Raw genomic sequence first — 15,515 nt, forward strand, 5'->3', positions numbered from 1 at the left:
TCTCGTAGGTAAGACCAACCACGCCCCATTGCGCCCACGCTTATTCACGCCCACGGAATTCTGCGGCCTAAGAACGCAATAAGAAGTCAAATCAATACAGGACGAGGCACAAGCATATGTGTTTATTTATATGTTCTTTCACGTTTCCACTTTTTCTGTGTAACTCTGTTTGCATAAAGAATAGTTATGCTATGGATAAACGTATGGATGCATTCTAAACGGTAACTATGTCAGAAAAGTTTTCTTATTTTCAACAGCAACTTCGAAATGTTTAACATATTTCTTATGATAGCTTACAAATCCTGAAAAAAAAAATTAAGCTATATGCAAATCATCTCAAGAGTATATTTGTATTTAAAAAATCTCAGCCTTGTAAAATTAGAAGCACTTTGAGGAACGGATACTTCGTGCCAGCATCAATTTCTATGCATCAAAAAACGACTTTAGCACCGCAAAGTTGTTACACAGGAGACAAACTAATTTTCACTTAAGAGTTAGTGGTATAACTTTTCAAAAGCGATTGCATTTTTTTTAACTGCTCAATTAATACAAACCCTAATAGAAAATGTGATGAACAAAATCTGCAAACACGTGCGCATATACATTAATACATGCACACGCATGCAAGCATATATATATATATATATATATATATATATATATATATATATATATATATATAGTATTAGTGTGTGTAAAACCTCATTACTTCCTAATACAAGGAAGTAATTACTGCAAACCATTCCTTAATATAAAAGAGGGTTAAATAGAAACATAGACAGACAGATATATAGAAAGGCTAACAAATCATGTGTTACAAATACAACGAAAGTCCTGCAATCAAACAGAATAAGAAAATTGAGAAATAAATTATCTGAGAATCAATGATTAGATGAATATACTGCTAAGGGGGCACAACAACAGCATGTAATTAAAGATAACATGCAAGGAGTATGTAAAAGATGATTAATTATGCAAACAAGCAGCAAGAATATATAGATTTAACATAAAAGCGGAGGGAAAATTCCTTATTCAAAATGCGAAGATTATGAATTAATAGCCAACAGAAGTATATAGAAAAAAGAAACAAATAATTTTACAAATAGGAACTATTTACGACGAGAACTATTTTAGTTAAAACTCGGTGCTTTAGCAAATCGAGAGAGAGAGAGAGAGAGAGAGAGAGAGAGAGAGAGAGAGAGAGAGAGAGAGAGCACTGACTTCCAATGTAAGCCTTCTTGACCTTGCGGTTGTGTCCCTTAAAGCCAAGAGAGCTATGTTATTCTCAGCTTGTGCTGACCTCTGCGCACGCGGGTCACGAGGATGGCGAAATCCCCGGGTGATGGGGATGTCTGCCTAAAGACCCCAAACGCGGGTTACGTGCAACATCATCTGATGCATCTAGTACTCAGATTTTTTTAAGGCGCAGTTGAAGCACACTTTTGAAGATATTTGAGCAAACCTACGGAGGTTTTCGGGTAATGCCTTATGTATTGCGGCCCATGAGACAGAAATTTAGACCTATAGCTTGGCCAAATAGAGAAAACTAATGGTAGGATGTCTTTTGTTGTCTTTACGTTTGGGCCATATTACAGAACACGACATATCCTCTTTCGAAAATAATGCTATACTATTATTATTAGACCATTTCGTACTAAACACAAGAGAATTGGCGGATTTCATAATATTGTATAAATCGTTTGTTATGCAATAATGATATCTTATTATAACAACAAAGACTGCGTTTCGCAGATGAATGGAAATGACGTTCCATACATTCCGAGAGATCATGAGCATGGGATCACCATCCTCATCCCAACAACTAATGCTCAGAAACTTGCAACAGACCATAGGAGTCTCATGTCAGTAACAACAAACTATAACGAGACCCGAGAAACCAGTACAGTCATGCGAGCGCGTGAGTACAGAGATAAACAAAACGGACGTGCTGGAAAGGGCGGTCAATCTGGCAACACTTGCCGCTTATCGCACTTTTTCCAGGAATTATGATTCAGTGAGAGTTGCTCGCGGCGCCAGGAAGAAAGGGCAGCCACGAGAGGTGCGCCGGGATGCGGGAAGTCTGAGAGCTCTCGGGTACTTGGAATCGCATCCGGCGATTTCCGAGGGTTCAGACAGGTTCATCTTTTGTTCGGAATCTTCCTCCTTGCAGCCGTCATTGGCAAAAGAGGGTGTTCGTGCTCCAATGGGGGCAAACATTCCCCTGTTCGAGAGGGGCTGTCCTGTTCCTTGAAAAAGACATGCGCCAAAACTTTAGTTTTTCCTTATATTACCGTTTGTCTATATGCACACCTATCTGTGTTCACTTTCTCTTTCATGTTTCATTCATTCGCCCTGTTTTCGCCTTTCTTAATGTCTACTGTGTAGACGGGCTTTGCTTTATGTGAATGTTTCTAAATTACAGTTATACAGATCACGACTAATCGCACATTTACGAAGAGGTCAAATTTCGCTTTCATCAGGGAAGACTGGCACAGCAGCATACAGAGTATATGGATACAATATTAGAAACTTATTAATCAAACCGATAAAACTGACCTGTTGCAGAAAAATGTGCAAGTCTTTCCAGTTTCTACCTTGTATTAATCAATTTTAACTTACTGATCAATCAATTTTGTATTAATTAATGCAAAGACATCAAACTTAACAACATATGTAACAATAAGCAAGTTCGCTGTCCATCCATTTATGCCAGGAAATATCACTGTAATTATGTGTACAAGTATTACAAAGATGGACAGTTGTGTAAATAAATACCCACGGTTTCCAAGTTCAGTATATCCATACCATACATGTTCTCATGCACGGGCGTCATATTTGCATATGTACTTGCAAATCATATGCATATTAATGTACATATATGTAGCCACGTATACGTATTCGTGTCATGCGTATTTATAAATCTGTCCGTCGTTAATCAAATATTAACAATATAAATGAACTTGCATTTTCATGCGTTGCCGTGTACAATACAAGTATCACAAGACAGAGACATATTCCGGCCAGCCATCACAAGTTTCCTTCATTCCGGTCCTTTCACTCCAGACGAAAATTCCCGCTCCCATCGTAAATATCAAATCTGAGTCACAATCAAGTCTGAGTAACAGTATCCATTGCAAGAGGTGTGGGTAAGTCGGGACTCATGCGTGGGGTGTGGGGAGGGGTGGTGTGAGTAGGTAGGTGAAGATTACACCTATGAATTGATCAAGTTACGTCTGTATTGCCTAGTTCGGCCCAAGACTGGTTAATAAGCTGTGATTAGTGCTGTTGAAAGCACAACTAAATTCTTTTTACTGGCAGCGTTGTTAGGTTTTTCGTTAAGGACCTTAAGAACACTGAAAATAATTATGACGGATAATACATCATTCATAGATATACGAGGAATATGCGCGAATACATACATAAATACATGAATATATACACACAAATATAAATAATATAAATATAATTTATATATGTATATATATACACATATATATATATATATATATATATATATATATATATATATATATATAGTATATATATATAAAAGAGAGAGAGAGCATGAATAAAGCTGTACCATTAACCAACTGTAGTACATTTTCAAAAACCTGGATCATTCCTTAGCAGGTAGATAGTTTTGAAATGTAATTCATACAGTTACAAAGTAAATATATAAAGAAAATCAAACACATACAAAAGAAATAACTAAATAAACAAATAGTGCGAGAAATTTAAATATTCATATCATGTATTCGTATCATTCAGCAATGACTCGTGCACAAACACCGCCCGCGTACATTGGAGCGCAAAGGACGTGGGTTAAAAGAACACTTTGGGTTCATCTAAGGAAGCAAATGCATTGTCAACAGCAACGCTGTTAAGATGACGCTCAACAGGTTAATGTGAGAGAGAGAGAGAGAGAGAGAGAGAGAGAGAGAGAGAGAGAGAGAGAATAATTCGACCTTGCCACAAGCATCGCCGGCGTCCCACAGGGGAGCATTTTTACGTCAACGCTGATTATTGCTGATCTTCAAGAACTGTCGAAAACAATCATGCATCCCAGATGTGGCTGAGATTGAAGGGCGTAAACTGATAGAGGTAAACTAGTGTAGGTGTGGAGCATGGGCGCGCTGTACGATTTCGGAATGCAACGTGGGCGTGAACGTAGCACCAGTTACGTTCACATACTCGACAACAAACGTATGGTAGAAGGATCATTTCTTCTATTCACGGAATCAACTCCATTGTGATTATAGCTTGAGTCTCAAAGGTCTCTCATAAGGGAAAAGATCCAGCATAATTAACCGACTAATGACAGCTGTAATTATGGCCGTAATGGCCCTTCCTTCCCCATACCAGAGTACGATTGCTGGAAATCCTACAGAGGAGAAGAGAAAAAACTAGTAGATATTTCGTTCACTTTCACTGGGAGAGCCAAACCACATCATAACACGAGAAGAGAAACGGCAGCTTCGCTTTTAAACACATGAGAGACTCAACCCCAAACATTAACTTCTGCCCCTCCCACCTATAGGCCTCCCCCCTCTCTCCAGGTGTCTTCTTCTTCTTCCTCTTCTGTGCAAACTCCTGTCTCCCGTGGCTAATGACAGCAGCGCAGAACTGCCTCGCCGCCCGCAGAACGCGTGCTTATCCACAAACGAACTCCAGAACACCCGAATCCTTCGTTCCTTACCGTCTCGTTGTAGATCTCCATGGCTATCTTCGCTCTCGAACTGCTGCTCATCCTGGAGGAGCTCTTCTTAGTCACTGCTGCGTCCGGGCCAGTCATTGTGCGAGTCGAGACTGCCGACGTCTGCCAGGTTGGGTAGCGGAGACTTGTGTGTATGTGTGTGTGTGTGTGTCTGTGCTGCTGGATCAGGAGGGGAGAGGTAAAAGGGGGAGGTGAGGAGATGGAGAGAACTATCGCCGAGGGAATACTGTCAGGGAGGAGGGGCCGTGTGTGTGTGTCTGTTCTTGGGGTTTGGGGGCATCAAGGTAAGGAGCGTTTAAAGGGAGAAGGAGAGGGTAGGATCATTCGTCGAAGGAGGAGGAACCCGCAGGGCATACCCAGGACCTCTTGCGATTTCCAGAGACCTGTAAAAGTATCCACGCCCTCCTGACGATGCCACAGAGTCACCGCAAATATACGAGTCAATTTGGGAAAGGTGCTGGAGGAAACTTGCAGACAATAGGAGGCAATACTTCTGTCTTTTACTTCCGGCATTGTTACCGAAATTAATTGAGTCAATTTCTAGTTTTTTTGTTTGTCCTATCTTCAATTGGTTTGCAAGTAGATATGTTATAATGTCTCACATTAAATCTACCGCGACAGCATTCCTTTCCAATGAAGTGATTATTCAAGATATTTTGTAGTCCGCCACTAGGTTTGAGCTGGAGATTTCAACAGGACGGAAAGTATAGCGGAACTGTTTTCAAGGATAACTTTGAAAATCTCTGATGTTTTCAGTTGTAATGGTAACAATATAATGCCAGGCTTACGGTACCGTTTAATTACTGTCACAAATACTTCAAATACCTATTTATTTATGAAATAAAAACCAATAATTGAAAAAGTGGAAAAGCTGACTTTAAGTTCTGAACGTTGCCAGCACACACGAATGAATGTTGCTATACCATATCTCATTTAATTTTCATCATTTGGACACTGAAATACAAATTGGAGTTCATTACAAGAATTTTCCTAATCGGGTATCCGCTCACATCTTTAAATAAATAAATTCCTAGTAATCTACGTCTGTCTGCTTGCTCGCTTGTTCAGCAACGTTCCAGACATAGACATTTCTCTTCTACTTTGCAATGTCGTATAGCGACTTCAGGAATTCGTTTTTTCCTCGTGGAAAGTACCTTTTGAAATTAATAGCCGTAAACTAAGCAAGTCAAAGTCACCAAGGCCAATCAGTGGTGCATTTGCCTTGAGTGCTGAAACCATAAGTTGAAAGTACTGCGCTGCAAATCGACCGTCCTCGCTCACTCGTACCAATTATCAGGTTCGGCAATTGAATATTGAATTTTTATATATATATATATATATACTATATATATATATATATATTATATATATATATATATATATACTTCTTTTTTTTTTTTTTACGTCTACCTGTCTGCCACACTTAGTTTTCCTGTTATTTCATTCAACCGACGAGTTGCTCTTGGGTTCTTGTTGCCTCTTGCCACATGCAGACTCCGTCAAGTCATTCGTAAAATGTTCGCGCTTCAAAGTACGCTACCGCCATCACAATATATTAGTGTGACTTAAATGCTTTGGTTATACGTTATTGTCATTATTAGAACTTCATTTAATTTTTAAAGATTCGTATACAAGACTATTCGAATTCTCTCAAGGTAAAATGAAAAAAAAATGAACACAGTTTTATGACAAAATAATAAAAAACCGTTCAAATGTTCAGAAAATCTGTGAACCATACTCAATGTTGTACCTACGTGCGGTAATCCCGTTCATTGCCTACGTATGAATATTCGGAACAAAATTGTAGCCTAGTATAAGCCCTCAAATATTACAAAATTAACTTTTTCAAGTTATCACATTTCAACTAAAGGTATGGATGGACTTCTCTAACTTTTTTCAACGTACAAAATAAATGAAAAACTGAGTAAGTAAATACATATTTAAAAACCAACAAGAAAGTATATAAGATATTATTTTCCGTTTACTAAGGTCTGTTAGAATGCAAATAATCATAAAGAAGGAGATCCATGTAAAAAGTCAAATTATCTTTACATAGAAACCGGTAAACATTTACGATATGCCATCCTAAAGTCGTGGAAAAGATCCTAATTTACCGTTGAAACTTCCCGGTCGACCCAGTTATTATTATCATTATTAAAAATACTGAGAACATGAAATCGTGCGCAGATATGCCAAGAGGAAAAATGCAAAGAGGAGATGAAATACAAATAAAAAGCAAAAAATATAAACACTGGCAAAATATAGGTAAAATTCGGCTGAAATTTAAGTAAAAACAAAAAAATAATATATATTGCACAAGATGATACCAACAACGAGCTTAACGTAATTCTTCCTTTTGAATACTAAATCATATCCGTCCGGTCATATAACTCATATCCTCAATGTTTCCATCTTGTCACAGGTTCAGCTGTTACTGTCTTGTAATACTAGGACTCTCTGACGGACAACTAACTGCCTTGTCCAGCTCAGCCCTTATCGAAATCACGAACGTAGTGAAAATGGCCCGTCTTGAAAGGTATCGGAGTAATGAAACATGAAGACAAAAGGAGTTCCAAAGATTGGAGGGAAAGAAACGATTACTGAGCAGAACACTCAGGACTGTCCATTTACGCAATAAATATGGGTTAAAAGTTCTCTGAGAGAAGGAACAGAGGCTGAAATAGGGCCATTTATATAAATGTGTGTGTGTGTGTGTAATATAAAACATTTTAGGGATTACTCGGCTATGTAAGTAGAGATCTCATTTACCTGGAACTGGGAGAGACAGAGACCTCCTTTTCTTAAACAAATTATTTCCCCTCGAGAAAGCAGTAAGCTGTGGAAGACACAAATACATCTTCTCTGTCATTAAGGTAAAGAGCTTCTGCGAGAAAGTGCCAATTACTAATTATACGAGCTACCTGATAAGCGTGTAAATATTTCGCCTAACCCTGTGATGCAGCCTATAGTCTGTAGACCGCAGATTCTAATGACAGTACATGCAGTTACTGCATTCATTATCCGTGTATTTGCATTCAACTATTTCTTTTAGTTCATTTAAAATGCATAAACTTTACTACTGAACCGAGGTACAAAATTTTGGTGACGGAAAGTAAATACATTCATTTAGTTATTAATCTACACGTGCATCTACCCCGGCAGGGAGCAGATGCACTTAATTATGATTCCACATGGGTGTAAGTTATTCACAAAGTATAGTGGATTAGATATAAGGAGCTTAATTTTGTGATTATGAAAAGTCACGAGTACAAAAGTGGCAAAAATTCATACATTCATACGCACATCATACACACACACACACACACACACACATATATATATATATATATATATATATATATATATGTGTGTGTGTGTGTGTGTGTGTGTGTGTGTGTGCGTGCGCGCGTGTGTATGTGTATTTCTACCATACCGATTTAGAAAATACCTTGTGATGGAAATACCCGATAAATAATTCTATGGTGACAAAAAATGTATCACACCATCAGGAAGACAGTAATAAAACGTTCCAGATTAACACCCACCGTCTAAACACTAATGCAGTACTGGTTAACTTTTGCTAGCCATTCCCAACTCGAGGTAAAAGATGACAAAGAATGGTTGGAAAAGAGGATTTGAGACTGGTTGCATCCACACGGAATTCATCTTTGGCTCCGGAGACTTATAGTTTTCATTTTTCAAAGAGCCTTAGAAAACCGGAAGTGTTGTGCCATTTTCGAAAAGTTCGTAAAATCGTTTTGATTTCTAGAGGCTATCCTCAGGGGAATCCGAAGGGAATCAATGGTGCCAGGTGCTGCCGGGGACCCTCTGGTGCTTCCCAGAGAAGCCCAGAGGCCATATTATAAACTGGGACTCTTTGAAGGCTTATCAACTAGAGAAACCTTTTTCATTTTTGTATACATTTGATGCAGTATTACCTTTTCTAACAACTTCTCTGCAGGTGCTTGAAATATCTTGAATTATCTTACTACTGCAAAATTATTATTATTATAATTCTGGGCATAATGTTGGTGATTGTTTGATTTCGATTCGAGGTATAAAACATAAGTACAACAAAAATTATTAAAGCAGAATCGAAACTAACCTTTATACCTAGAATACTGAGATGATTCATTCACTGTCTCCATGGTATAACTCAAAGCATAACGAAATCCAATGAAAAGATTCTACGAATAAATACGACTAGAATGACTTCATCTTTCAGGAGCCATCGGCTTACAACACCATTTCAACCGATTACACATACTCCAATTAACATATTTGGATGAGTCCATTTAAATCATAAACCACCCCTCCCCCCACCAACCCCAGAAAAAATCAATAAAAATTCAAAAAAAAGAACACTAGCATCTTCCTATCTTAATGAGAGAGAGAGAGAGAGAGAGAGAGAGAGAGAGAGAGAGAGAGAGAGAGAGAGAGAGAGAGAGAGAGAGAGAGTCCAGCCCCTTCAAAAATAAAACTGACCAGATTTTTGGACCAGTGGAATCTTCAAGTTTGGATTCGAACGATTTTGGCATTCCTGGAAGTGGATCCAATTTCACCGGTTATAACCCAATTTTGAAACTGAGACACAATTTCGTAGTTTTAACAATAACATCATTCGAAATCACTGAAACGTAAGCAAGAAAGTTTAATAAAAAAAGGTAATACCAAATGACACACTTACAAAAATTAAAGAGAAACATCCTATTTGAAATGGGAGGAAGGCAAAGTGGCCAAAAAAGTGTACCCTGTCCCTTCCAAGCACCTACAGGAAGGACGTGAGAGGTCACCTAGGATAACCAGGGTCCCTGGTCTACATAGTTAATGGCTTGAAGCAAGAGTAGCATTTTTCAGCAACAGGTTGTAGAGTGTGGCAATTGGTAGAACTGTATTTCGTACAGAATACTGGTAGAGACAACCAAACAGAATTAGTTAATTGGAGGCTATGAAATTTATTATATTCAGACAGAATTACTAAACCAGTAAATTGGCTTGTTTTCTATAATGAAATCTTATATATATGCACTTTATAGTGACGAATTTTTTGGCTTGAAAAATACACTGGTCATCAGTAAGATACCAGTCCTGCTAAGTTAGCAATGCCATTCCAATGTCCAACTGACTAATGAGATACCCAAAATTTACGAAAGTTAACATGTTTACAACTGACCGTACTGTATTCGATATGACTAAATTCACTAAGGTATATTGTGAGTAAACCGTACCAACGAAACCTATCGGCACTGTTGACCGTATTAACGGAATTTTATTGTATGGGTACGAGCCCCGAACAGTAGTACGTAGAGTTGTTAGTACAGTAATTGCAAAATAAATAAATAAATAAATTATTAATTAATTAATTAATTAATAATAATAATAATAATAATAATAATAATAATAATAATAATAATAATAATAATGAAGTGATGGACTTCTAAGGAGGCAGGATGCAACCCGGAACCCCACACTATAAAACCACCCAGTCGAATAGGAAGACTGTGATAGAAAAAAATAAATAAAATGAAATGAAAAATAAATAATGATAATACTACAAATATTATTATAATTACTATTATTATTATTATTACTATTATTGTTATTATTATTATCATAATATACATAACCTAAATAATCATCCTATGTTTGCCCACCTAAAATACTGAATGAACAGTTGCTCTACCAGGAATACCAAATGTAAACGAAATATAACCGAAGAAGTGTATGGATGGAAAATGCAGTTTTTCATTAACTGGATCTTGATAACCTCAGTGGATGATCCGAGAACCCAGGAGGAACTGGGTACGCTGTATAGTGGTTGGGTCGGTCAAACAAGTCGCTCCTTTCCCAAGAGGACGAAAGGGAAACAATAGAACTGTTCATATTTGGTTTGCAAATCTTACCCTTTTTTTTATGGAAAATCGAGTTTTGCAGTGAGGTACAGCGGAGCAAGGTTTGACAACTGCGAGTAATCATTATGCAAAGTTAAAAGCAATGATACAGATTCTCATCTTAATTAAGGAATGGAAGGATTAAAACAAAGCCAATAAAAATCTAATTAATTGGATCATAGGTAAAAGTATCACATGAATAACAACAAGACAATACTTGATCTAGTGAAACATAAACTTGAACAGCATTTGCGTAGAAGTAAAAAGTAATAGAATGGCCATGGCACCTGAAACGTCTTCTAAAGTTGAAAGTGCCCATATCCTTAACGCTGACAAGACGACTATTCCACAATTTAAAAAAAAAAAAAATGGGAATGAATCCCCATCCAGCACCGAACATGACATCGTGCCCCCTCAACAAATCACAACGATATTTGAACCAGGCTGTAAGTACATATTAACTCTAAATACACATGAACTAAAGTCGACCGTGAAATAGTGTAGAGAAGATAACCACGGAATATCTTACACTATAAGTTTGAATGTTAATCATTAATAATTGAAAAGCAAGACACCATTCTCTGTGACGCATCCAGATTAAAAAAAAAAAAAAAAAAAAAAAAAAAAACATTAGTTTGACACTGACAGAAAAAAAAAATCTGAAGCAAGTGGCATTAATGCCATATCCCTTATAGATATAAGAAATCTTACAAACTACATGTAGGCAGTGAAGTTTGATTAGATCTTTGTCTCAATAACAGTATCTTCCCAAATATTCTCTCCGAAGTCAGGCGTAGAAGTTAACTAGCATTTCTCGCCATTATTAGATTACATGCACTTCAAGCGTTGCAGAGCCGAAAAGTTATTACACTCTAGTGCAACAATTTTCATTTCTGCAACACTAATTACTTTCAAAACCTCCGGAATCGTTAAGACCAACTACGAACTGAAGCAAGTCACAAGATCAGCAACTCAATATCTTGGGTTTACTGGAGTACAGCTTCATTCCACATCAACTACAGCATTCGTGGATCTGTTCTTAACCCCTATTAAGGATAGTACAAACTAATGATGGTAATTTTTTTAACATCAAAAACATCACTTAATGTCGAACTCACCAGACCTTGAGAATAATTTACACCCAAGGCGAATTATAATGGATACATGCATCTACCTGTGGAATAGGAATGGAATATAGAATTTCGGCCAAAGGCCATGCGCTGGGACCTATGAGGTCATTCAGCGCTGAAAGGGAAATTGAGAGTAGAATGGTTCGAAAGGTGTAACAGGAGGAAAACCCCGCATTTGAACTGAAACAATTGTTAGCAAAGGGTGGATAGCAAGATGGAAGAAAAAGAATATGAATGGCTGAGGCAGATGCACTTTTCACTTAGAATTCCCTTTGGGTGTAACTCTTGGGTATAGAGATTTCGTTATTAACAGGTGTGTATGTGTGCTTATATACATACATACATACATACATATGATATAATATATAATATATCTATATATATATATATATATATATTATATTATATCTATATATATATATATATATATATATATAATTATATAATATATATATAATATATCTATATTAATACCTATACAGGGGGAACTATAGGGAAAGGCATCGTACTCTGGTACATTCATTTTGCCGACGTTTTAAGACCCATGGTCGCATCATCAAGGCTATATTAAAGATATACACGTGAACATTAAAACAAAGCACTGCATAATTCATAACAACTGCGCAATATTCAAAAATTCAATGAACATCAGCATGTAGAAAATTTAAAATAATTTATGAATATCTTAAGACAGGAAAACATACGAAACGCTAAAATTACATTAAAAAATTACAGAAAATACACAAAAAACATATTTATGTAATAAATATAAATAAAAATAAAAATATAACTAAGGCTATTCTGTACTTCATCTTCGCAAAGGACGGGCAGTGACAACTGAGCGAATTTAAAAAACAAACAACGCATCCTAGGCGATGAACAACTGAACAGAGGAGTATTGCGTATTTAAAGACGGAACTATCTTTTTTTATCATAATGGACTCCAAGATTGTTATGTCGTTTTCATTTTGCATTTGGTCTATAATAGTAAAATCCTTATCATTAATATGTGTTTTACATGATTTAGAGTGGTTCCTGATATTTGGCTGTTCGGGGTTTGTTAATCTGCTGCCCGTTCTAAAACTTAGCCCCTGTGAGAATCTATTCTCACTTTTAGTAACCTCTTCGTACAACCCACTTAGCTAAGTCCCGTGATCACATCTCGGGTACGTATATTTATATACAAAATTGGATTTTAAAAGAGGACTAAGGCGGTGGTCTTTCATTTTAAACAGAGATCCGATAGTTAATAAATTTTTTGGAACGATTTTAAGGTTCAGTGTCGGGAATTCTTTTTGAATAATTGTCAAGAACTTTTTCTGAAAAGGTCGTCATGAAAAAAAGGGAAGCTAACAAACATTTTTAATTTCAGTACTGTCAAAACCGTTGGCACCTCTATGAATCGGGCATCAAGCATTTTCTTGAGTATTTTAAACAAAAGTTTGTATGGGAAGTAGTTATTTTTAAGATATTGGGAAAGAAAGCTAATTTCTTCATTAAAAGTAAACCAATTAGAAGTATGGGTGAAGGCCCTGTGAAGGAGAGTTGACAGTATTGAGTTTAAAATTATAAAAGCAAGAACTTAAAGTTGATACCTAACCCAGTAAAAGTCTTTTTTTTTCTGAAAACACCCGTGTAGGAGCCTTGCTCGTTCCTGGACACAAGAACAACCAGAAAGGGGAGCTTGTTATTTTCTTCTTCATCGAGTGTAAATCTGATATTAGGGTGTAGGGCACTGACAAATTCTGAGAATGGTTCTGCATTAAACTTGTTTCGGAATAAGGCGAAAGTGTCATCAACGTATCTACGATAAAACTGAGGCAAGAACCTAAGGGGGCAATCATCAAACATACGCTCCTCCAAACATTCAGACGCAGCTAATGTTGTTTATTAAAATTCGGGATGCTCTTGGAGTCATTAAACAAGTTGTTGATGCATATATCAATGGTTTCTGTTAAAGGAATATTAGTAAATAAAGATTTAAGACCGAAACTTACAAGGGCACAATTACCTAGTTCTAGATGGCAAATTTCTTTGGCAAAAGTAAAAGAATCTTTAATGTATACCGATTACATGTTACAGGAGCTATAATAGGAACAAGAAACTTACACAAATGGTAGCTGAAAGTACCTATAGATGACATGATTGGTCTGAGTGGGACACCCTTCTTGTGCACCTAGGGAGACCATAGAGCACTCCAAGTTTAGATCCAGATGTAAAAAGATCGTTATAAGTATGTTCATCTAGAACACCCTCATATATTGGTAAACAGCTAGAAAAGTAATTTTTCCCGAAAGTTTCCATTTCAAAAGCCAATAAAGCGGTACTGTATTTTACTGTGTTATTCTATGGTAATAAAGAGTTTTCTGTTAAAAATAGACTACTAAAACTTTCAAGAGAATTTTATCCCCAAGTTAATGTCAGGATAGTATTTAAACCTAAGTATACTATTTGTGGTTTGTTTAAGTACAACGACATCGTACCCCTAAGAATTACAGTCTCATGTTGTTTATAAACACGTGTGTATTTGCTGTAATGCAATTTACGTGGGAAAAACAGAGCGCCAAGCACGTGTACGATGGCTTGAACGCTTATAATTATATAGGAAGATCTGTTAGGATAAACAGGCATTTAACAAAACCAGCATTCAGTGCCATACAGGATCACGCAGAAAATAGAGATCACCGTCTAAGCTTGGAATCATTTCCCTCTAGTCGAGTGGACCCCATGTAGCAGGCAATAGTAGAAAGTCTATACACTTTCAAGTTGAAACCTTCCCTCAGTAACAACGAGAGGTCCACGGAGATGCTGTTTTTAATTATTAGTGTGTATGTTTGTATACCTTCATTATGCATGTATTTACTTCTTTTAATATTGCTTCCTTTCGTTTTTTATGCTTGTACATTACCCTTTTAATATATACAATGTAACCTTTTGTGTAACATTACTGTATTCTACTGATCGATTGTAATTTTTTTTTTTTGTCAGACCAGATGGAGACAGTTACTCCGAAACCGGTAGTCGTAAGTAAATTAAGGATGTTTTATGTACATGTACTGGTTTTACTCTATCAAGGCTCCGTTTTCCAAGGGATAGGTCAGTTGCATATATATATATTATATATATCTAATATATATATATATATATAGATATATATCTATATATATATGTGTGTGGGTGTGTGTGTGTGTGTGTGTGTGTATGTGTGTGTGTATTATACCTATATATTATATGTAGTGTATCACATACCCAAAATATTCGAAACAAAATTATACATGAATTATAAAAATCATTATACGACATTTGAAGATTAAGAACTATGGCCAGACAACAAAACCATGTAAAAATTTTATCTTTATATTTTCTTTTATGAAAAAGTATTAATATAAATACCCTTGACACCCTCTTGGAATAACAACTAATAAATCCATACACCATAATATGTATTGTTTAAAAGCAAAATTTTAAAAGCAAAATTTCAAAAGGACAAATAAAAGAAAATATAAAACAAAGTTGTGGTATAAATATAAATATCCTGGAAATATATGAAATCTGCCAAATGTACAGATTTTAAAGTGTAGTTAATCCGGGTTCCTAAAACAAGAAAATTTTATAAATATAATACTGTTTTAACATATAAATAGTATATATTAAACATATATATAAATAATTTTCATGTTTTAGGAACCCGGATTATCTACACCTTAAAATCTGTTTATCTATATATATATATATATATATATATATATATATATATATATATATATATATATATATATA

General features: G+C 36.1%; 1 protein-coding gene across 1 annotated transcript in view; it reads right to left on the reverse strand.

The window, feature by feature from the left end:
• The window catches only part of LOC135216918 (prickle planar cell polarity protein 3-like), a 597,661-nt gene extending 592,821 nt beyond the window's left edge, over positions 1-4,840 (reverse strand). Inside the window, exon 1 of the mRNA XM_064252466.1 lies at positions 4,697-4,840. Within this exon, the coding sequence (XP_064108536.1) occupies positions 4,697-4,792 (96 nt within the window). The 5' untranslated portion in view covers positions 4,793-4,840. The remainder of the gene's footprint in view (positions 1-4,696) is intronic.
• Positions 4,841-15,515: the final 10,675 nt, after the last annotated feature.

Source organism: Macrobrachium nipponense, chromosome 6 (genome assembly GCF_015104395.2).
Source record: "Macrobrachium nipponense isolate FS-2020 chromosome 6, ASM1510439v2, whole genome shotgun sequence".
Taxonomy (NCBI): domain Eukaryota; kingdom Metazoa; phylum Arthropoda; class Malacostraca; order Decapoda; family Palaemonidae; genus Macrobrachium; species Macrobrachium nipponense.